The sequence below is a fragment of the Lagopus leucura genome, unplaced genomic scaffold, assembly GCF_019238085.1.
Source record: "Lagopus leucura isolate 7727_CA_CO unplaced genomic scaffold, USGS_WTPT01 Super-Scaffold_100001, whole genome shotgun sequence".
In the NCBI taxonomy this organism is placed as follows: domain Eukaryota; kingdom Metazoa; phylum Chordata; class Aves; order Galliformes; family Phasianidae; genus Lagopus; species Lagopus leucura.
In genome coordinates, this window is record NW_024962262.1 from 102,913,752 (window position 1) to 102,937,571 (window position 23,820).

Below are 23,820 nucleotides of genomic sequence, written 5' to 3' on the forward strand. Positions count from 1 at the left end.
CACGTTATCTAAATTATTGTGACTACTTTTTTTTTTTTTTTTTTTTTCCCTTTGTTCTGCTGATTAAACAATGGGTACTGATCCTTTGTGATTTTAGCAGATTCATAGTCCCATTTTTATGTCAGGCTTAAAAGCAAGTATGCTGTATGGGATTAAGTTATTCCCACTATACAGATCTGCAGCCACACAGCATTACTCTTTTGGCTCTCCCTTTGGCTTTTTCATTCTGAAATTTCAAACATTTAGTATTTTCCAGTAAAAAGCAGTTTACTATCAGCAAAGTACTTCTGCTTCTTTATGTTGGAGATTGCACAGTGCATTTAATTTTTTTCTAGTTTAGTAAACCAGCCTTACATACTCTGTAATTGCATCCACTCTTCAGTATTATTACCTGAGAGATTACTTCAATTTTATTTGTCAGCTTTTTCCCTTGTAACAAGTCACTGTGATTCTGGGTAATTACACATTTGCAGTTGTTTTCTGAAAAGCATAATAAAAATCCCTAGTGTTTCCTTCTACTTTCTGAAATATTCCCTTCTTTCACAATTGGATCTAAGTATTTCCAGTTGCTAATCTGCTCTTAAGTAAACAAAACATTCAATTACAACTTCAGGTTGAATTCAAAACCTGGGCATAATATCAGATACAGGAAAAGAAGTTAATCAAGTCCACTGCCTTAGGTTTATTTTTATTCCTGAAAACAAGAACATGTAAATCTCTTCTGTCCAGGCTTTCGCAAAAACATTACTAGAAGGATCTCACAAACATGGATAGAGTTCTAAGAGCAATAAGAGTACTAGTCTTAACACTGAGCTCTGGGAGTTGGAGGATTTAGGAGGATTTCTCCTGATTTAGGAGGAAAGATTAAAGAAGCTGAATATACCTAGCTTGGCTAAGTGATGACTGAGTGGTGCTGGGGTAGAGGAAACATAATAACAGTCTAAAAATATTTGAAGGGTGTTAACATTTAGGAGAGAGGGATTTTATATGGAACATATGAGCAGGACTAGTATTAACTGCAGAGGGAGAAGGAATATAGAATGAATATTAGAAGAAACTTCTCCATATCTTGAGTTTAGTGCTTAGAGGTCTCTGCCATAGGAGTTAGAATGAAGATGTGGAGACTTTTAAAATGTATCAGGTAAAATTACAAGGAATGTATTTGTAAAATCAGTCTTAAGGAGTGGCCTGATGTGATTGTGTTTTATATAAATGAGATGGATTATAGATTGGCTTTCATACACTTTTATGCAAGAAGAAGCTAAAAGAAGAGGCAGTATTCTCATTCATATAGGATCCAGATAATGAGCACAGAAGAACTAGGACACTATATTTCTTGAAACAGTTACTTGTTAGCATAACAAGCTCTGTACTCTCTGTGCATTGCAAAGGTCTGGGCAGCAAAACTGGGAAGGCTGTGTGAAATTTATGCCTAAATGGATGGTTTTGCAAGTCTTGGTGATAATGGAACTCTGGGGCCAGGGTAAACCTGCTGCTGAAATGTACATAGCAGCTGTTTCTCATTGCTGTGACCTTGATCTTCTGACCCATTCTCTGAGTACTCCTTCAAATTCTCTGGGTCTCAATGCATGTGCACAGACACAGTCATGTCTTATTGCTAGCTTCTGGAAGAGGAAATCAGACCGTTTCCATTGAAATGCTTCCATCTGAAACGTCTTAATTATCCCTATTCTTTTCTCTATAGAGTAATTTGCGCAGTTAACTGCAAATTCCTTTCTAGGAACTTAGGTTTTGTCTATGGACTGGAATGCTGTTGTGTTCCGTTACCTCAGCAAGAGCTGTTTATACAACAGGTGTGACCAAAGTTATTGATTGTGGTAGGCAGAGGCCTACTTCTATGCATGATATTTCAGGGAAACACACGTGGTAGTGTGTTATTTAGCACAGTGGTACCTTAAACCTTAACTAGTGATTATGAGCCTCCCTACAATATGTATACACCATCATCTTCAATTGTAGAATCATTAAAAAAAAAGAGAGAGAGAGAGAGAGAGACTGGGATGGTCATCTTATCTATTCCTGTGCGGAGAAGGAGTGTCAGCTCTACTTAAGCTGTTTGTGTCCAGCCCGACACTTTTATGGCTAAAATTGGGGGAAAGTAATTTTAGATACAGCAGCTTTCACCTAAAAGTTAGTTGAAACATTTCAACATTTGCAAATTTCCTTTTGGATTCATATGCATTCTTAGTTAACACTTGTAGCTTAAATAATTTTGTTAGCCTCTTGTTCCTGCTTTCTTGTCACCTCCTGAGTAATAGTTGCCCAGCTATCTGTCAGGCTAAACTGTAAAGTGTCAAAGAACAAGTATTTAAATAAAGAAGTACAGAACTGCTCCAGAGATAGGCAGAAGGAAAGAAGAAAAATCACAAGCTACTGTTAGGAAATTTTATGAGCTTGGCAGAATTCAACTGTCATCCAGACACGTTTCTGGATAACAGCCAAGCCTTCATTTATGTGAGGCATTTCTGTGAGACTTTCTGTGAAGTTTTTCTGTCCTCGTTCTCTTATAAATGGCAATAATCAATACTTCATATCCACCTCTTACAGAATGAGTTGAACTGAGCCGTGGGATATGGTGAGAGGGAGTTAGGTGAAAAGTCAAATAGTTTTTCAACAGTAGTTAGCCATTCAATGGAGTTCAGCTTCTCATGAAGCTATGACTTGATGGTTTTAATTAATTTCTACATACAAAATCCGTATTCATTTCTTCCTGTAATACAAGAAGAGTTTCTTGGTACTTTTGCTGTCCTTAAGCTACTGCATAATTTCTAGTTAGTGGGGCAGAACTAGGTCCTATATGCAGGAAACTGTAGCAGTCAGAACTTCATGCAAGTACCAAGCCAGAACAGGCTAAGTGCTTGAGAACAAAGTTTTGTTGATCATGCAGCAATTGGCTGAATTCATAGAATCATAGAATCATAGAATTGCAAGGTTGGAAATGACCTGCGAGATCATGTAGTCCAACTGTCCTCCCATCACCATGCTACCAAAGCACTAGACCATATCTCACAGCTCCTCATCCAGACACCTCTTGAACACTGAGAGGGACGGCAACTCCACCTCCCTGGGCAGCCATTCCAGTGCCTGACCACTCTCTGAGAGAAAATGTTTTTTCTTATGTCTAACCTAAACATCCTCTGGTACAACTTGTAGCCATTTCCTTGGATCCTGTTTATTGCCTGGGAGAAGAGGCCAAACCCCTCCTTATCACAACCTCCCTTCAGGAAGTTGTAGAATGCAGTGAGGTCTTCCCTGAGCCTCCTCTTCTCCTGACTAAACAATTCCAGCTCCCTCAGCCGCTCCTCATAAGACTTGTGCTCCAGACCCCTCACCAGTTTGTTGCCCTTCTCTGGACACGTTCCAGGGCCTCTCATTTTGTAGAGTGATGATCACCTGTCTGCTCCAGCTGGCCATTTCTGTTTCTAATGCAGGCCAGATGCTGTTGGCCCTCTTTGCCACGTGGGCACACTGTCAGCTCACATTCAGCCAAGCATCAACCAACACCCCCAGGTCCCTTTCCTCTTCACCATTATCCAGCTACTCAGCCCCAAGCCTGTAGTGCTGCATGGGGTTATTGCGGCTGAAGTGCAGGACTCGGCCTTGTTCTTGTACTTGGCCTTGTTGAACCTCATCCCATTCGTCTCAGCCCAACAGTCCAGCTTATCTAGATTCCTCGGTAGGGCTGCCCTACCCTCAGGCAGATGGACACCACCTCCCAGCTTGGTGTCATCTGCAAACTTACTGAGGGTGCACTCAATCCCCTCATTTAGGTCATCAATAAAGATATTAAACAAGATGGGCCCCAGTACCGACCCCTAGAGGAACACCACTCATAAACGGTCGCCAGCAGACTTAACTCCATTCACCACGATCCGCTGGGCACGGCCCTCTAGCCAGTTCCTTACCCAAAGAAGTGTATACCTGTTCAGACCACGGGCAGCCAATTTCCCCAGAAGAAGCCTGTAAGAGATTGTGTCAAAGGCTTTGCTGAAGTCTAGGTAGACCACATCAACAGCCCTTCCCTCATCTACCAGACTGGTCACCCAGTTGTAGAAGGAGATGAGGTTGGTCAAGCATGACCTGCCTTTCACGAACCCATGCTGGCTGGGCCTGATCACCATGTGTGATCCCTCCCAAGATGATTTGCTCCATTACTTTCCCTGGTACCGAGGTCAGGCTAACAGGCCTGTAGTTCTCCGGATCCTCTTTATGGCCCTTCTTGAAGATGGGAGTCACATCAGCAAGACTCCAGTCCTTTGGGACCTCTCCAGATAACCAGGAGCACTTGTAGATAGCTGTGAGCGGCTCAGCAATCACCCCTGCCAGCTTCCTCATCCCCCTAGGATGAAGCCCATCCAGTCCCATGGGCTTGTGACAGTCCTGATGAAGGAGGAGTTCTCTAACTGTCTCCTCTTGAATCACCAGGGGTGTAGTCTGTGTAGCATAATTAATCTCATAGATCAAATAATTAATTAAGTAATAATTAATTATATTTAATTAATTAAATAATTATTCTCATAGACCACTTTTTAGCTCTGATTTCTTGATAACTAGAGCTGAGTATTTGGTTAGCCTGACATGTGGACACATGAACAAGATTAGATTAGCACTTGGGCTAATCTAGAAAGAAATCTGGAAGAACAGAGTACTGTCGGTGCCAACAGGGGCAGCTGGGTAGAAAATGAGGAGGAAGAGAGATGCCAAAGTTTTTACTATCCTTTGAGGGATTACTGAAGTTGAGATTTGCTTTCACATACTCCTCAGCTATTGGCAGTTGTTGAAACAAGCAGAAAATATGTTTGTTGACCTAAGGAAGAGTTAAGCAGATGTCCGAGTGTATAATGTAGAGCCTGGACTCACATGCACTAAAGAATGCTATTAAAGATAAGTTTCTATGCTACTGTCAGTGGCCATGTTTTTCTAACATGAGTAAAATATGCTTACGTGTATTTAACACTGTAATTCTCAGGTGTCCTAAGAGACTAAAAGCTGTTAGTTTGGCATGCTTTTCCACATACAATTCTTAATGGCTTTTTTTTTGTGTTACATGATATACTCTCTGACATATGAAATATTCATATTACTATATGCAGCTGCTTTGTTGTGACTGGGAATTTCCCAGCCAAAATGTGTCTAAACAATTGTTCATTACTCTTACTTGGGAAAGTATCAGAACTGCTCTGTTGCTGTTGCAACCTTTACTGTGTATGTGAGGGTTATTGGATGGATTATCAGTGGCCTGAGGTGATAATGTGGAAGAACACAGCTGATGAGGGCACTGAATTTTAATGCACTAAAAAATACTGTACTTAATGTTGAAGGTTGGTACAGGGTTGTGTAGCCTAACACTTCCTGTTAGAATAATGGTGAGGGATTGCTACATGAATACATTGCTACACTTTAGTAAAAGATCATCTTTACAGAGAATAATCCCATGTACCTTTGGGAAAGATTAGGAGGTAACTCTCTTTAGAGCAAAGATACAAGGACAGTAAGAACATTGCTTGTTCTCTTGGCAGTGTATATGTGTTCTAGGGTTAGATGGAATACAGTTCCAGGCTACGGTGTCTCGGGTTGCAAAACAGCTTTAAGAAGTTCTGCCCTGATTCTTTCTCTGTTCTCTTTACAGTGTGGTCACAAAAGGAACTGGATAACCAATCCAATTAAAAATAGACTGAAGGGAGAAGGAAAAACAAACAAACAAAAAAAAACGCAATCATAAATCCTGCAACCAACCAACCAAGCCGAATTCCACAAAATCTAAATTGAGTGTCTTATTTTTTAATTTTGGTAATTATTTTAGAGTGATAAGTGCTTGCTTCCTCTGTTTTCCTAATTCCAGAAATTTACTTAGTATGACCGCACATAGGAAATGATGAAAAATTTTAGGGAGCAGGGAGAAGGGAAGCTTTTCAAGTTTGTTGCTGCAACAACACACCTGGTGACTTTTCATCTATCTCCACTCATTGTTGTGTACCAATATGAAGCTACAAAAAAACTGCAGGCCTTGTAATTATTATCCCTCATTTATTGCACTTTGCATGGAGTGTCTTAAACTGGCCATCAGGAAGCAACAGTTTCAGAATATTGATAGCCCTTCTTACGTTCCTAGATAAGGATTTAATTTATATAGTGAATGAGAGAAATAAACATTTACGCTTCCTAGCAAAAAGGTCTTTTACAGGATAGAGGGCTTCAGTGTTGAGATGAGTTAGTAAATTTAAAAAAATCTGCATTTTATGACCATGGATCAGCCTAACCTGTTTTTCCTTATGCGAAGGGAAGAAATGATATTTTGTCATCCATAAGTTCATAGTTGAGAAGTGTAGAATCTTCTTTCTCTGAGAGTGTATGTCCTCTTATGAAAAGGTACTGGTCTAGTTTAAGTAACACATTCTGCCCCAGCAAATAAAGCTTTAACTTCTGCATCATTTCAGAGGAGAAAGGAGCTCAGCCCTTTCACAGTCAAATACTAAACACAGATTTATCAAGGTACAGCTGAAGATGAGGTAGTGCTAATCACCTCATTATTGTATTTGCATTAATCTGATTGTTTTGATAATTTTTCAACATTTTATTATATTGACTGCAATGTGCTCAGGAAGGTTTCTTATGGAAGGTAAAAATGGAGCAAATTTGAGCATTGGATGAGTGATCAAAGAGATAAAACTCTTTTCTCCTAGCTGAATATAAAATCCTTTGATGTGTGCTATTGTGCTACAGGGGCTCAAACTTGACTGCTAAGCACTATGGTTCTACAGTGATAGGGGAGAGATGTCTTCATAGAACTGGCTAGTGCACTGTAGTAATTTTCTATTCTATATCTAAGTGATTTTCTATTATCTTTTTCATGCACAGTGCTAGTGTGATGATCATAATTATATGTTCTTTCATTGCTTACTGAATACATGTCTTGTTCCTGGATTCAATATAGAACTTAGGAAGAAAAATACAATTTGTTAAAAATAGTGAAAGGAATTTGATTAGTTAACTCTGCTGTTGTTAATAAATCATTTAAAGAGTTGTCTGCACCTCTTATCTCAAAATCAACATGCTGCTTTTGAAATTCTACACTGCTGTTGGCTTCTGTTGCCACAGGGATTTGCCACAGTTGCAGTCCTGATGAATTTAAAAAACATGACACCATACCACACTAGTTGCTCAGTATGTTAAATTTAGAAGCACTATTGAAGTCACAAGAACAGTCAAGAACAAACAGCAGAGTTTACAGATTAATTAACGGTGGGGAAGCAAAGGTTGGAGGCTACCAGGAAGAGGTGGAAAGATAAGGATGATGGAATCATAGAATGGCTTGGGTTGGATCTCAAAGGTCATCTACTTCCAACCTCCCTGCCACATGCAGGGATGCCAGCCACTATATCAGGCACTAGAATGAGTTGCCTAGGGCCCCATCCAACCTGGCATTGAACAGTTCCAGAGATGGGACATCCACAACTTCTTGGGACAGTCTGTGCCAGTGCCTCACCACTCTCAGTGAAATTTTTCTCCTGATGCCTAATCTAAATCGCTTCTCTTATATTAAAACGGTTCCCCCTCATCCTGTCATTATCTACCTGTGTAAAAAGTTCGTTAACCTCCTGTTTACAAGCTCCCTTTAAATATAGGAAGGCTGCGATTAGGTTTCCCCACAGCCTTCTCTTCTCCAGGATGAAGAAGCCTAGCTCCCTCAGTCTTTTTTCATAGGAGAGCTACTCCAGCACTCTGATCACCTTTATGGCCATCCTATGGACCCATTCCAACATCTCCACACCTTTTTCTGCTGGGGGTTACAGCTTGAACATTGTCCTCCAGATAGAGCCTTATGACAGAGTAGAGGGGGATAATTACCTCCCTTTTCATGCTGGCCACCCCTCTTTTGATGCAGCCCAAGATACCGTTGACCTTCTGGTCCGTAAGTGCACACTGCTGGCCCATGACAAGCTTTCAGAACCCCTAAGTCTTTCTCGGCAAGGCACATCTCAATGAGTTCTTCTTCTAGTCTGTAGACATATCTGGGATTGCTCCCAAGTGGGGACATCTTGCACATGGCCTTGTTGAATCTCATTATGTTCACAAGGGCCACTTTTCAAACCTGTCTAGGTTCCTCTTCTGGACGTCATCCCTTCCTTCTGTTTTGTCAGTTGCACCACTCAGCTTACTGTCATCAGAAAGCTTGGTGAGGGTGCACTGAATCCCACTTCCTTGATTCTGAGACAGACCCCTAGGAAACATCACTCATGACCAGCCTCCACCTATACATAGAGCCACTGAAGCACAGCCCTTGGCTGCCCTTGGCTGTGACCACCAGACCTATTCTCTGAATAGTTCACCACCCTTCAAATTCCTGTCTCAAATTTAGACACAAGGATGTGGTGTGGGATCATATCAAAGGCATATAAAAAGGAAATGATTATAGAGGGATGTTTGACTTCGAGGATAGCCTCAGCTTTGTTGGTTGAATTAATATTAAAAGTAGGAGCTGAAACAGAGAGGGAGGGAAAGATTAGACCTTTTGAGGAGACTGGGTGCTGAACATCACCAGTGTATTGTATATGTGGTATATGAAGACAAAGATCTGAAAGATGGATGAGAAGGACATGTGGGAGACATAGAGGCCAAAGTCTAAAACTTCATAGATAATTTAGAGACAAAACAGGAGATCTGAAGGTTGAAAATGAGCAAGTTGAGTAATAAAGAAAGACATAAATGACTGTCAGCAGTCAATGAAGATAGCAAGGGATGAAGCGAACCCAGAACTGAAAAGGAGATGTCACATAATTTTTTCTAACCTCAGAAAAGCTGGGCTAGAAAATTGGAAAACTATGAGAAGTTATTCACCAAACCTTTGGTGACTTGCGGTAGAGGGATCTAATGAGGTTAACATTAAAATTTATGTTAAGGGTGATATCAGTAAGAGCTACGTGTTTGTGTATCTTGCCGAAAGAATGGTAATAGTGATTAGAATTATTAAAATGTGGTTTTGACACATGCAGCCCTGTTTGTGGAAAAGGTGACTCCCAGAAAGGCATTTAGTGTAGCTGGGAGGAAGAAGCAATGCCATGAGTGACAGCAAGTAAGACTGCAAGGAATTAAGGACTCATTGTACATGTTTATGAGAACAGTGTAACTGTTTTAAGTGTCATTCTGAAGTAATCTAAAAGACTTATTTTGTATTTTGCTTTGTATGCATAGAAAAATATTAATATTTGGTGGACAGTAGAAGTATACTTAAGTTCCCTCTTGTGTCTAGATTTATTGGTCATGTGACATCTGATGCACAGTTCATTATTTATATCTTTATCTTAATCTACAGTTAACAAGATGCTTAGTTCATGCAAGATCTAAGTTCATAACAAGATGCAAGTTCAGGGGACTGCTACATCACAGAAACTATCATTAAGTGACAGACTGAAATGCTAGTTGAGGTGGTTTCCTTGACTTTTATGGAAAATATCTGCACAGTTGTTTCTGTAGGTCTTTGCTGCACTTCGCAGATAGGTAGGTGCATGCAGTAGCTTCGAGAACAGACAGATACATCTACTAAGAAGCAGGTATTTTCATTCAGCTTCCCATTGACAGGAATTTGCAGAAATCTCAAGTTCTTTGCTCTCATCCACTCCAGAAGAGCCTTTTGGTTCTTTTACCTGAATTTGACACCAAGGCTTAAAGCTTTATCTGCCCCTTGTACAAGCAGTAGTATAACATTACTAGCTGAAAGCCAGCATGAAGCTTTGAGATAGGTTTGGAAATGCTTTTTATGGCTGTGGCTTTTGATTCTTTTTTTCCCCTTCAGAAGTAGATATTTATTTCCTCATATAGTGAGAGAGAAAGAAAATCCTTTCTTGTAGTTGCTGAATTGAACTGAATGCACCGTTTTGCAATTCAGCCTCATGGGGTGTGAAAGCTAAATTATTGCCCTTGGAAAAGAGAGGTAAAGAACATCAGGGAATTAGGGAGGGTTTTTTTTTGCTTTTTTTGTTTTTTTGTTTTTTAATGCCATTCTTCCAAGAGGACGCTTCAGGGGATGATTTTGGCTGAAGCTTCATGAAATCCAACACATATTTTTGTCATAGGAGGTATGAATGTTGGCAGATTTTGGTGACCATGGAAGGCCTCAGCAGAAGTTATTCTAGGAATATAGGATTGGAAGAGCACTTTACATGGCTCCAAAATATGAACCATCTGAAGATTTATGACAGCTCTGTCTGTTCTGGCCAAGTGAGGAGTGTTAGACTTTGCTTCACCCACAGCCAGAGTTGTGAAACAAAGCGCTTTCCATAGGCTTTGAGCCTTCAGACTTCCAGCAGTGTAGTACTTGCTTACATCTCACTTCTGATAAGAAAACAAAAGATACATGCTTCTCCTGCAGTTTTATTCATGGTAATTTAATATATTCTTGATGCAGAGGTTACTACGTTTGACTGTTTGTATAATTCTATCTTCAGTAGCCCTTGTGATATTAATGTCTTTTTGGGGTGACTTGGTTTTTGCTACCAACATCTTTATTAGCTTAAAATACTCTTCCACCCCTGTGTTTTTTCCTGGCTCTGAGGGGATGCTATTCTGGAAGAGAAAGTCTGTATGTTTATTTGAAAGGTGGCAAGTAGGAAGTGAATTCTAAATCTGGAATTCTAAATCCATGTATAAATGCTCTCCCTAAAGAATTTCAGTTTCTAATATGTGTAATTTGTACAGCTCTGCAATTTTTGCTAATGTTGTCAAAGACAAACAGTTAAACACGTACCTGGGAAAACAATTCTCACTTCTCCAGACTCAACCTAAATTTATTGCCTTTTCTCTCCACTTCCTAGTCTCAGCTTCCCTAGTTTTATTCTCTAGTTCCCTTCTAGTTCCTTTATTGAGGTGAAAGATGGCACATTTTTTTCTTCCAGTGCTCCTACATGGGTTCTTCATGGGCTGTAGTAATGTCAGAGTTGTCCCTGCTCTGATTTAGATCCTCCATGGACTACAGTTGCCTCAAACTGTACTCTCTCTGCCATGGGACATATTTAGCCAGCCACATCCCCAGCAATGTGCACTTCCACATCTCCTTCTTCTTCCTCTTCTCCAGATGTGCATTTTCGTACATCTTGCATGTTTCCTTTCGTACATCCTCACCTCTCCTGTTTGTTTTTATTTTTGTATATCTCTTCATACATCTCCTGCCTCTAGTGGCTATTGTCCTTTCTGAAAAATTTGAACAAAAGTGGCATAAGCCCCTCTGACTGAAGTTTTGGCATGCGATACATTTCATCCATTTTGGAAATGGCTAGAATTAACAGTGCACAATGGGCTGTTCATGTCATCCTCTTGCACAGACTGCCTTGCAGCTATTTACTACTGAAGAACAGTAGTGAGCTGTCAGACTGCTCGGTCTATAAATTTCTTGACTTCCGTGAAATCACAACAATCCTAATCCTAGTCCATAATATTTATTATACTGAGTTAAGAATCCATTAAAATTTAATTGTGCAAGGGTGACTTTAGCCAGTGCCTGGAGCTTTTCTATATGCTCACATTGTTTTATAGCCCAATTTGTATCCTTTAAAATTTGTCTGCCTAAAATTTTTCACATCCACTCCTTTCAATGCTAGTTATTCTTATCTCTTCCATTCATTCATTTCCCATTGCCCCACAAAGGGTCCGTTTGATAAGTATACATTTCCCTCCTTGTTTCTTTGGGGATAATACAAGATGTTCAAAACCTGTTTTCCACCCATTTTCCACATCTGAAGTGTATCAAATTGTCCTGAAATTCTGGGTAAGCCAACGTCTGTGGAATAAGTGCCTTTTCTCATCACTTCTGTTGTTTCTTACTTTGCATGGTGGATTCATATCAAATGCTAATTAAATAATCTTCTTTGCACTAGAGAAAGTTTGTGTCACTAGTGTTCGGTATGAGCTTTGTAAAAATGTTTGCATTAGTTGGGAAAACAGTCAGAAGGCATGTAGCAACAACAGCATCTGCTCCTGTTAAAGTCTTAGGTGAGTCACCATGCTTTGCTGAAGCTGGGAACTAAAAATGTCAGTGATTACATGTTAGTCATTGTACATCCAGCACAAAAATACTTCCTAGTTTGTGCGTAGAGGAGCTGGGACTGCTTTTTTGTCTCAGATACACACCTGATCCTTCCCTACACAGAATAAGGAGTTCTTCTGAAATAATACCATTATGAAAAGACAAAAACAGGCATGTCCAAGCTACAGCCCTGCCCATCCCATTCCAATAGCTGCCCCACCTCCATGCCATCATGAAGGCAGCTCTGCTCCGCCAAGTGTCCTGGCCCAGCACTAGGCATGCTGCCATCACTCAGCATTAACCAAGCAGTGCTGACTTACGATATGGCAAACAATTTTATGCATTTTGATACAGTGGCTGAACACTGTCCCATGAACAGTGAAAAATCTGCAGCCTTTCTTTTTTTTTTTTTGATAAGGAAATTTTAGAATACGTTGCAAGATCACTGAAAAAAATCATAGATTTATATTTACAACTCCATTTTCAGTTGACATAAATACATCAGCTGCAGATCTTCAAATGGAGCATATAGAGTTGCAATCATACATTCAACTAGAAAATCCAATCATGTCTCTTTACCAGACTTTTCTAAGACCTCTCCTATCAGACGGAAATATCCCTCACTTCACAATCATACCTTATTCACATTATCGCTTTTTGGCAGTACACACACACATTTGTGAAAAATTATTGTCAAGGATGAAGTACAGAAAGTCAAATTCCATAAAAAATCTCTGATGAACACCTTGAGAACTCACTGTGAATTGCAACCACTTCAGTTGAACCAAGCATCAAAGAATTTCCTTCACAAAAATAAGGTCAAATATCCCACTGGTTTTCTGTTTTTGTTGCTTTCTCTTTTTTAATGTTTTAATAAAATATTAAAAAAGAGAAAAATAAAGAATAATTAAAATTTTAAAATAAATTTTGTTACTTATATACTATAACTATATATTATATTTTACAAGGGCTGTTCAGAAACTAATGCCTCCTATTTTATTATGTTGGCCCATGATGTCCAGGGCGGATGTCAGTGATATGGCTTTCCCAAGAATATTCTGTTACATTTTGGTGCTGTGTGTCAGATAGCAGCAGAGCAGCAGTCTGACAAAATTATGTCTAACATAAAGATGTGTCATTGAGTTCTTTCATGCAAGAAAAATGGCACCCACTGACATTTGTGGATGCTTGCTCACTGTTGATAGAGACCAGTGAATGTGAACACAGTGATGCAGCAGGTGGTACGTTCAGCAGTGATGACAGTGACAGTTGATCACCTCTGCTGGTGCAGGTTTTGACAAGTGAAGTTCTTGTATATCACTGATGAAAATGCATAGCAAATAGTGATGAAAATGTGAAATAATATTCCGTAGAAAATTTATCAAAGAGAGTTAATGTGCTCCTTGTATCTTGTAGTTTCCATGAAAATAAATAGGAGACATTATTTTCAGAGCAGCCCGAGATGTTTCCTATTCATTCAGTGCAGCCCATGCAAGCCAAAAGGTTGGACATCCATGGATTAAGATCTGTAAATGTAAAATGCTTTTCTGTCCCTTCCTGTGCTTTGGTTGTGTTTCACAAAGTGGTCTAACTGTAGTCAAGGATATTTACATTATTCTCTTTCTGAAACAGATTGTATTAGTAACTCAGCCAGCCCTTGCCTTAAAGATTCAATGGTAAATTTCTAGCATAGAATTCTTCCTTACATTCATTTTTTGCAGTGTTGAATTAACAAAGTTTTATAATAAAAACTTTTTGTGTGTGTGTATGGAATAATAAACTCAATAAAAATTACATCTTTTTTCACTGCTTGCCTTTTTGATGTCTGTGATGTCCTAACATACATGTTCTCATAGCAATGAAATGTTTTTTAACAGTTATCGATAAACTTCACACAAGCGATTGTTTGCTTCCCATTTTATCCCTGCTCCATTCCTCAAACAGTTGTAGCCATATAGGATGTCTTACAGCCTTGTAGATCCCACTTCCAATTTTAACTGAGGTACTGTATCACTAGTGTGGCCACCAGAGATGTATCACTTTGCAGAGCCTGCTCTTTCTGCCATGTTTCCTGCCTTGAACAAACCTACGGTTCAGATATATAACTACTGTTTTTCTTTCTGCTCTTTATTCCTCGATCACACTCTTGCTTCAAAGAACACAAGCAAATCTGGTTATCTGATCAGATTTGATACATGGAATCTGCACAGTCTGCCTCTTATCTAGATGGCCACTCCCAGTTCTGTGGATTAATCTTTGTACACCTTTTTACTTCTGAAGTTGTCAGAAGCTCAGCCTTCTCTGCATCTCTTCCAGATTTTTAAATCCTGGATCTCAGTCTTCTGCATTTTCTTGCCCTCATTCCAAGCAATTTGAAGTTACTGCAAAACTTCGTTTCATTACACTTTTCTTTCTTGTTGCTGTTAATACCATTTCCCTCATTTGTCACTGACTGCCTTTTCTTTGCCTCCCTGCACTGCCCTCTCATTCTCCCACACTGAAAATAAAGCTACTTGTTCTCTTGGCTCTGAAAGGCCTAGTCTCCCTGTGTCATCTCTTAAAATTGAGATGTAAAATCTTCTAACTATCTTCAGCCTGCAGTGACTACTTGGTCTGTATTCAGACATGGATTTTTTCATTTCTTCCAGGCAGTGCTCTATCTTCCCACAATCTTTCAAAAAAACCTTTCTTTTCCTCTTTTTTTTTTTTTTTTTTTTTTTTTTTTTGAATGTCACCCAGTATCTGAAAGTGTTTTAATTCACTGTATCATTTCACACTGCTAAATTCCATTTTTGTTTGTTATCTTGTACTTTGAATCACAGAATGACAGAAACATTTAAATTAGAAGATATCTCTTGAGAGATTCTTCCTCTATTACAGCAAATTTCTCAGGACAGTGTCCAGTTGGGTTTTGAGTATCTTCAAGGATGGAGACTACACAGTCTCTCTGGGTAATCTGCTTTGGTGTTACCAATTACTCTCACCCTAAAGCAAGGTGTTTTTTTTTTATGTTCAGAGAGAATTTCATGTGCTTCATTTCGTGCTCATTGTCTTGTCCTGTTACTGGGCAGTATTGAAAGGGGAGTGTGTCCCTTTTCTTCTTTCTCCCCAGTCAGGCATTTCTATTCAATGACAGTTTCCAGTTCACCTTCTTACCTACTTACCCAACTTACCCATGCTTCCTCAGCTTGTCAATAAAGATATTATGGAAGATAGGGTCAAATGCCTTACTAAAGTAAAGTACACAATCTCTACGGCTCTCCAAACATCCATAAAGCTGGTGATCTTGTTGTAGAAGCTATCAGGTTGGATTACAATGATTTCCCATTTGTAAATCCATGTGAACTACTTTCAACCTCATTCTTGTCCTTTGTGTATCTGGAAATGGGTGTTGATGTCCAGGTGTTGATGTGTGGCTGACTGGCCTGTTGTTTCGTGGTTATTCCTTCTTGGCTTTCTGAATGATTGAAGGTGAGTGGCTTTCTTTTTACTTTTCTGTTCCTAATGGTGATTTGGATCCATGTCTACAGCTTCTACATGCTGTGGTAGTAGGAGTATTAAGCTAAACATTTGATTCTACTTTCTTATTGAAAATTTTAAATAGATACAAGGTGACCCAAAGTTCAGCCCCTAAAACTCAGACCTTTACCATGTGAATTAATCAGTACATTTCTAAAATTACCACACTGCCAATCTTTATAGATATAACTGTTTTTTTAAAAAATCTCTAAATTTGTATTTGCGTTCTTTCCATATTACAGGCCGAAATGAACTGATTGCCCGTTATATTAAGCTGAGAACAGGGAAAACACGCACAAGGAAACAGGTAAGTGTAAAGTATTCCATTTAAACTTTAGGTGCTTAGGACCACTACACATGCTGTGAGGACATAAGAGAAATTCTTTGCTACTCACTTGCTATTCGTTTCTAGCTTTCCTAGGAAGAGGCTACAGTTTAATAAGAATTGTAGGAAGTCAGAAGAATTTTTTGACTACAGTGCTTCTCATCCACCTAATGACACAATTTTTCTGCTGTTAAACAGTGTGGGCTTTTATTTGTTTTGTTTACTAATGAACATCTTAGCTAACATAAACAGCAGGGTTTTGTTCAGACCAGACATACAGACGGTCTGGTGATTTTGAAAACATGGCAGATGGGATGAAAAATACGTTTCTGTGATTTGGGAATGACAGTACAGCCTATTCTGGCCAAAGTCCTCACAAACCTGGACGTACCTAGGGTAGAGGACTGAAAGGACTGGATTCCTTCCAACCTAATTTTTTCTATGATGTATTTCAGCTCAGATTCTGAAGTTCTAAGAATCAATATATAGTGGCCAAGGTCATATAACATTTTCCCAAGGGTATGCCAAGATGGAAAGAGGTAAAAAACTCTCAGTCCTCAGGTTCATAGATGTGTTCTTCAGTTTCATAGAAGATCTCTGGCTTTATAAAGCCATTTGAATGGTAAAAGGCATTCATTGGCCTGTCTCTGTTGATCCTTCACTTCACTTAATCACAGTTACTTTTAGAAAAGCATCTCATTACTGCCACAACTCCTCTCCATCCATCAACCTAAATAACTCCCTATTGCACAAGGTGTCTAAAGTAAACTTTACTTCTGCAAACAGCTACCAAATACTTGTCAGGATTGAAGATTAATTTTGTCTTTCAATGCAGGTATCTAGTCACATCCAGGTCCTGGCAAGGCGGAAAGCCAGAGAGATTCAAGCCAAGCTCAAGGTACAATGGGTATCCTTTATCATATCATGCATTCCTTGAGTCTTCTTTCTTTCATCCTCTCTATCTTAGAAGAGCTGAAAAAAAAAAAAAAAAGGGTGAGATTAGCCACTTGTATGGGAGCTGCTGAGTCATGGCCTGAACCTCTGATTGATCACCTGAGGCAAGCAATGAGTCAGCCAGAGGAGCACAGGTGAAGGCAATTCACCTGTGCTGCCAGAAGGGGTGGAGCTTGGCTCCACCATTAAGACTCCATTTAAGAGCTGACTACCCAAAGGGAAGGTTCTCTTTCTAGAGATCCCTCCTTTGGAGTTTTCCAGAGAGTTCAGGACAAGGGTAAGTCTTCTATCTATTCTTTTTGGTGTAGTAACCTGCCTAGCCAAACTCTCCTGTATATTTCATAATTATAACACCTGTATATTCATTGATTGTACACCACTGAACTGTGCAAGATCAGGAAGGTAAAGCTACTTCCTAGGAAGTGTTGTCCAAACATTTGTATTGTTGGAGCTCTGTGATGTCTAAGGCAATTCTATTTAAGGAATAAAGAAATAATAAGTTTTGTTTTAATGTGTCAGATTTCTACCTCCACTTTATACTGCTGTCTACCAGGTTTGAGCATCTCTTGGACTTTGAAACATTTCTTCAACTGAGAAGGTGGAGCTTATGCTTACAAATGTTGACCTGTAATCATTCCCAGTGTTTTCTGTGCCTTGGCAAGGGTAACTTTACAGGTACTGGTGTGCTAGTTCTACTAGTAGTTGTGCCTGAGAAAGAATCTGAGTTAGTATAACTACTGGAAGGAAATTGCAAAGCCACCTGTCATCTTCTCAAGTAAAGTGGTACCAGCTGAACAGATTTTTGTGCTGTGATTAATTCAGACCTGATTTGAAGAGTCCTGGGCTTATCTTCCTTCTTAATAGAAGGAAAATGGCTGTCTTCTGTCTATCTGCGTAAGTAAAATCTGTGTTTTCCTTTCTATAGTCCTTGTTATAAATCATTGAGACAGCCAAGGAAGGAAGATTCATGCTGGCCTTCCTGATTTGATGTGGCAGTAAGTGATCTGAAGAGAAGCACACTTGCTTCCCTGATTTTCCATACTTCAGGTGACAATGAGGTTGTTGATATCTCAGTCCAGTCATGAGACTGGGATGATCAATTCTACCAGAGAATAACATTCCTTATAGTCATGACTATCAAGTAAACAGTTGTTAGTATGTGATTCCTCTGCACTGTCTGGACAGCTTTTTGCTGGGCTACACAAGGTGTAGACTGTCTGTGAGTGACACTGGCACTTAGTGCTGGAGTGTATGCATCTCTGGCATGAGCAGTGATTACTTCTAACTGTCATAAATGAGCACTACCCTCCTTCCACCACCAGTTTCAGGTCCACTTTATAAACCACTGTTGTGTCTATAATTTGCCTATTGTGTTTCCAGGTTCTGGTGAAGAGAGGGAGCCACAAATTACAATTAATTCTGTGCTTCTAGGTAGCACTGCCTAAGTTTTAAGTCTGTGGTACTGTTAAGTAGAGAGGCAAGTTAAAGTGAGCAGGAAACAACAGCCCAGTTTGTTAAAAGATTTACTGCTGATCGTATCTATAACCTTGATTCCACTGTTTGTATGTCACAGCTCTGGGATTTTGTATGATTGAAAAGCAGTCAGATGAGCCTGTTTGCACTTAGCATTTAAGAGCTGGCAGTCTTTGTTCTCAGGGAATGAAGGTGTCTCAGGGAGCAGCATGGAGCCATTGCTTATTCTCCTTTTACACTACCTCTAGTCATGCTGAGAGCTCTCCTAGCTGCATGCAGTGAACTGTTCACCAGTACCAGCGTGTTTCTTTTGGCCTGCAGAGGCAAGTCCGTAGCACTACTTCAACTCATTTACTACTTTCCCTAGTCATTTTTGTAAAACAAGGAAAGGGAATCACAAAAGCTACTACCCTTCTTCCATTTTTGGCTGATAGCTGAGTGTTCTTCCATCACTATTCATTTCTCATTCTGAGTATACTTTTTTATATTTACATACTAGAGATCTGTGCAGCTACATACTGATTTTTCAAAGCAATTAGTCTAATAATAATTTCTCCCACACAAATTGAGGTCTCTTCTTTGAATGTGCACTGTATCTATTGTAGATAGATGTGGGGAAGTAGGGTAGAAGATCAAAGAAAACTGTTCTCAGATGCCAGTTAGTTTTCTATGTCCTGGATGGCTAATAGATACTATACTAAAGAAGAAGAGAGAAATTGGTGCTTTTATTATTATTTATTCCAATACATTTTGAGAGGAATAAAACAAAAGACAAACTGCAAGTGTTTGGTTAAAAAAAAAATTTCTCCTTTTGTACTGGAAATACAGATACAAATGAATGCAGAACTGTTAGTTGGAAAAGAATAGAGATGTCTCTAGCAAAACCATGCTGTTTTCCAACATTCTGTCTGGCATTTAAACAAAGCAGAAAAATGAAACAAGACTTTGATAGATAAAAAATTTTCCCCTCTTAATTGCCTTATTATAATTAAATTTTCTTTAAAAAATCTGCAAGTAATTTCAGTTCTCCTTCCCCCAAAAACACAGGTAGACAAATGACTTTTCCAATGAAAAGGTAAGGAGAGCTAAATGTAGCCTTAAAATGTTGCAGGTAATCTCTGGAGTATCATTTATACTGTAGTCTGAAAAAAATTCTCTTAGCTTTAGAGAAACTTAGAAATTGTCAGTTATTAAAATGCTTCTCTTCCATGCACTTGAATGGTACAGAAGTCACAGGTACTGTAAAAAAAAACAAAACAAAAAAAAGAAATACCTAAGTTATGCTCATTCCTATGTGTAATTTCATTTTAAAGTTGTTATTCTTGAGCTTTTGTTTTGCTACCTCAAAATGTTTTTGTATTATATCCATCAATATCCCTGTGATTTGACCTTCAGAAAACCTTAGGGGAGGGGGTAGAGAGAGTGGAGACCCAAGAGCGAGAACTTAATGCAGTTATTAAAATAAATGAGCTTGTGTCTTTGAGAATTCCTGAAGAGAACGAGAACTTCTTTCAGCAGCTTCTCCAAGCCATGAACTCACCTCTGACATTGCCATTATAATTACCATGTCACAGATAAAAACAGTGTCTAAAGGATAGAGATTACTTGTATGGGACTGTAGTACATAAGGAAGAGTATGTGGAAGTACTTACGGTGTCCATTTATTTCTTTGACTTCTTTGCAGAAGAAACAAAGAATGCTCTTTTTTTTTTTTTTTTAACATACATTAGCTCTCTTCTTTGCTGCAACTCACAGTCTTGCTAAAATACGAAACAATGTTCTTGCATATGTTCTTGCCATAGGATTTCTTGTTTCCCCAAGAATCATCGTTGCTAGGGATGATCAATTCTACCTGAGAATAACATTCCTGATCTGAGATAGTCTTTTTACGATGGTGATTAGCTGTTTGTGTTGACAATGAGCTTTTTAGAATTTTATTGAGAATCAAGGGTCTTTCCATTAACTATCTTTACCAGTAATTAAAACACAGGAGTGAAGTAGAGTCCTAATTTCCATGGGAAAACATTTTAGCTGTGGAGTTTAAGAACCTTCAGACAGAAAGGAGAAACACTTAGCAGTCTCTAAACCAATGATCCCAGCATTTCAGGAAGTAAGATTAGCCTCATCTGAAGGTATAGTAATGGTTCAAAGTCCTAAACTTTGAAGAATTCTTAAAATATTAATTGGTGAGTCTGCTGCTCAGGTTTTCAGATGCTTGTTCCCTATGAAGGAGTTGGTGAGAAACCACTAGATCAGGCAACATATTTATTATTATAATTGTTCTGTCTTTTCTCTTTCTACTCTTACCCATAGGATCAGACAGCTAAAGATAAAGCCATGCAGAGTATGGCTACAATGTCATCTGCCCAGATTATCTCTGCAACTCCCTTCCATAGTAAAACGGCCTTGCCAGGTCTCCCACGACCAGCCTATCCTGCTATTTCAGGGGTGAGTGAACCCATGTGTTAGAATTGGGCTGATGACACTTGAATCTTTGGAAGAGTGTTAAGAGCTGCCAAAAGGTGTTTTCTTTGTATAGCAAATGTTTAATATGTCTTCAACACTGTGTCTGATTCTTTGCTCACATTGATATAAAACAGTGGAGTTTCATTATATGCTTTTCTAAAAATGACACAAGTGAGAGAACAATCATATCCTTTGGATTTTCAGCTGCCTGAAATATTTTAAGGTGTCTGTGTCCTTTTTTCAGTCCAAGAAGCAGTTTGGACCATCCTGACCCTTTGTCAAACTCATAATCCCCATGCTCATCCTGTGTGCTTAGATCACAAATTGATGGCTCTTACACAAAACTTTTAGCACATATAGCCTGTCACCATTCCCTGTCCTTCATGTTGAGCTTAGCGAGATTTTCTCAGCATTGATTTCTTCCAAAATACTTCTGTGGAGTTCTGGAAAAAAGTGGCCCATTGAAGAGGGGGAGCATTTTTTTTAAGCTTTGGAGACAGAGGTGCAAGAATGCATACATGCGATTTTTACATTTAAAAATACTATTTGGTCATTTGCTTTTACTACTATTACTGTGTGGAAAATACCCTCCAAGGATTAAATCAGGAAAGCAGAAAGAGGAGCTGCAGCTAAATCATATCTTTAAGTCTGAGCTTGCAGTTTCTTTTTTCAGACAGGGGCAAGTCTGGCTTTTTTTCTCAATATTAAGAGTAATCACCTTTGCCTGTGTGTTGTTCTCTTGCAGTTTTGGCAAGGAGCTTTGCCAAGCCAAGCTGGATCTTTGCAAGAGTGAGTATTCCTTTGTCTGAACAGGTGCTTCCTACATGTTCCTTGAGGAATGACATTAGCTATTTCAAGATTTTTGAAATGTGAATGTAATCCTTGTTCTTAGACAGATTCTCTGACTGTGGATCTGAGACCTAAGGCCTGACATTCTTCTAAGGCTGAAGATAAACTTAGAGTCACAAGACATTCTTAAACAAATAAAATCCCATGTCTTCATATGGTATCTTTAGTATGGATTGTATCCCTTTAACATGCCCCACAACTCAGCCTAGTGTGGGTTATTTTAATGAGTTGCTGAATCTAGCAGCCTTAGACAAGGCAGCTGCATCTTCATGTTCCCAATTTCAACCAGCACAGGAGGCTGTGCATGTATTCCCAGTGGGCAAGTGAGGTTGAGCATGTGTTCCTGGTGGAAACAGATACAAACAGATAAATACATACATGCAGATATACAATGGCCCCCACAAAAAATGCAAACTTAGCACTCATAAATACAAACAGCACCAACAGCCTCATTCTGTATCCCTCTCTGGATGATGTTGGTGAAGGTGTGTTAAGAGGATATAAATGCATTGTGTATCCATCCATTACCTGGGTTTGTGCACTCTGTCCAGTAGCTATCCTAGATCCATTATCTCCCCCTTTGCTGGCATATCAGCATCTGAACACTAGAGGCTGCAGTTCCACTCTATTTGCTGGCATAGATCCCTCACTCATGCACAGATAAATGCACATGCATGTGAACACAGGGAATATCTAACTGAGATATATAACTAAGATATATAGTCCACCCAGTAGATGGTCCTGGCTCTTCACCCTTCCCCAGTTTGCCTCCTGCAGAGATAAACACATACAAACCTGGCTTTCAGTCACCCTTCAGATTTCACAGTCTCTATGTCAGATGGTCTTGACCTCTTTGTCAAACTCAAATTAGCCTCCTGAAGTTTCAAGCCTCCTCTTTGCCCCTGAAGACATACAGTTGGCTCCAAAGTCATCTATTTGCTGGCTAGTCTAGCTTGATACTCAGTAGTGAGCGCACTCTTAATTGCTATAGTTTCTGATGCTACAGAAGCATGGCCCCTGTAACCCATAAGTTGGTCCTATGAATGGCACTTAGACTTCCACAGGCACTGCAGAATACAGAGAGACCCTTATCCAGGAAATTAATTAGAAATAGAATTTAATGTGAAGACAGTACAGACTGTAATGGTAATGTGCAGGACATGTCCAGACAAATGTAGTAATCTTTTAATATGCAACATGTATCTTTTATTCCTGTACTTGCCCTGAATGTCTCCAAAATAAATCTTTTGCAATTCCCAAATGCTCTTTCATTTTATCTCAGTGTGTCCCATACTATCTAGACATTAGTCCCTTCAGTTTGTAAGGTAGTTGATTTGTAAACCCCAACTGACTTGTTGAGTTGGATTCCTACCTAGCCAATGAGGATGGTGACTCCCTGACAGCACGGATTGATAAAATTAGGGATTTTATTTCTATGACTCTATTATTGGGGTTCCACCTTTGCAGTGCAGAGACAAGAGTTTGGCTGACGATTCTCTGGTAATGGCCCTGGATGTAGCTATGTCAGAATATTATTCAGATCGCTCTGCCTTCTCTTGTTCCACCGTGCTATCTCAAGTGCGTGGAGACAAACTTTTTATCACATAACCTAGCAGGATATGTTCTGTGAGGAAATTTAAGACAACTTAATGACAAGTGGCTGGAAGGATTATGCTTTTCACTCCAGCTATGTGTTCTTGCTCTCTTCTTGTTCTATTGCTGATGTTCGTAAGGCAGGTCAGGAAACAGAAACTAATAAGCTGTCTTGTGGGGAAAAGTGGTTCATAAAATACTGGAAACTGTTCTGGGAGAAATGAAAAGTGTTTAAGTCACCTAATCTGTACAAACTGTTGATCAAATGTATTTTCCTTCTCCTCTTTCCTCCTTCTCTCTGTCAACTATCTTTGCATACTCTATAGTGTGAAACCCTTTTCTCAACAACCCTATGTTCTACAGCCTTCGCTGCCATTACCAGGTAAGAAATAGTTACTTCTTTCAAATTATGTGTTAGCTTCAAAAATAGGTAACACTCATTAAAAAAATAAGTTACTTTTAAAAGGATTTTTGCCTACCGAAACATTTCAGTGGATACAAAATTAATTTCATATAGTTTCTCCTTATTTTTAATAATTATTTTTAGTTTACATCCTTATATCAAGTGCTCAAACAGTTTTTTTTTTTTTTTTAAATGCAA

The 23,820-nt window shown here is 39.1% G+C and overlaps 1 protein-coding gene across 1 annotated transcript in view; it reads left to right on the forward strand.

The window, feature by feature from the left end:
• TEAD4 (TEA domain transcription factor 4) overlaps positions 1-23,820 on the forward strand; it is a 49,312-nt gene that overhangs the window by 6,724 nt on the left and 18,768 nt on the right. Inside the window, exons 2-6 of the mRNA XM_042866844.1 lie at positions 15,802-15,866; positions 16,720-16,782; positions 20,625-20,759; positions 21,523-21,566; positions 23,546-23,601. Coding sequence (XP_042722778.1) covers positions 15,802-15,866; positions 16,720-16,782; positions 20,625-20,759; positions 21,523-21,566; positions 23,546-23,601 — 363 coding nt within the window. The remainder of the gene's footprint in view (positions 1-15,801; positions 15,867-16,719; positions 16,783-20,624; positions 20,760-21,522; positions 21,567-23,545; positions 23,602-23,820) is intronic.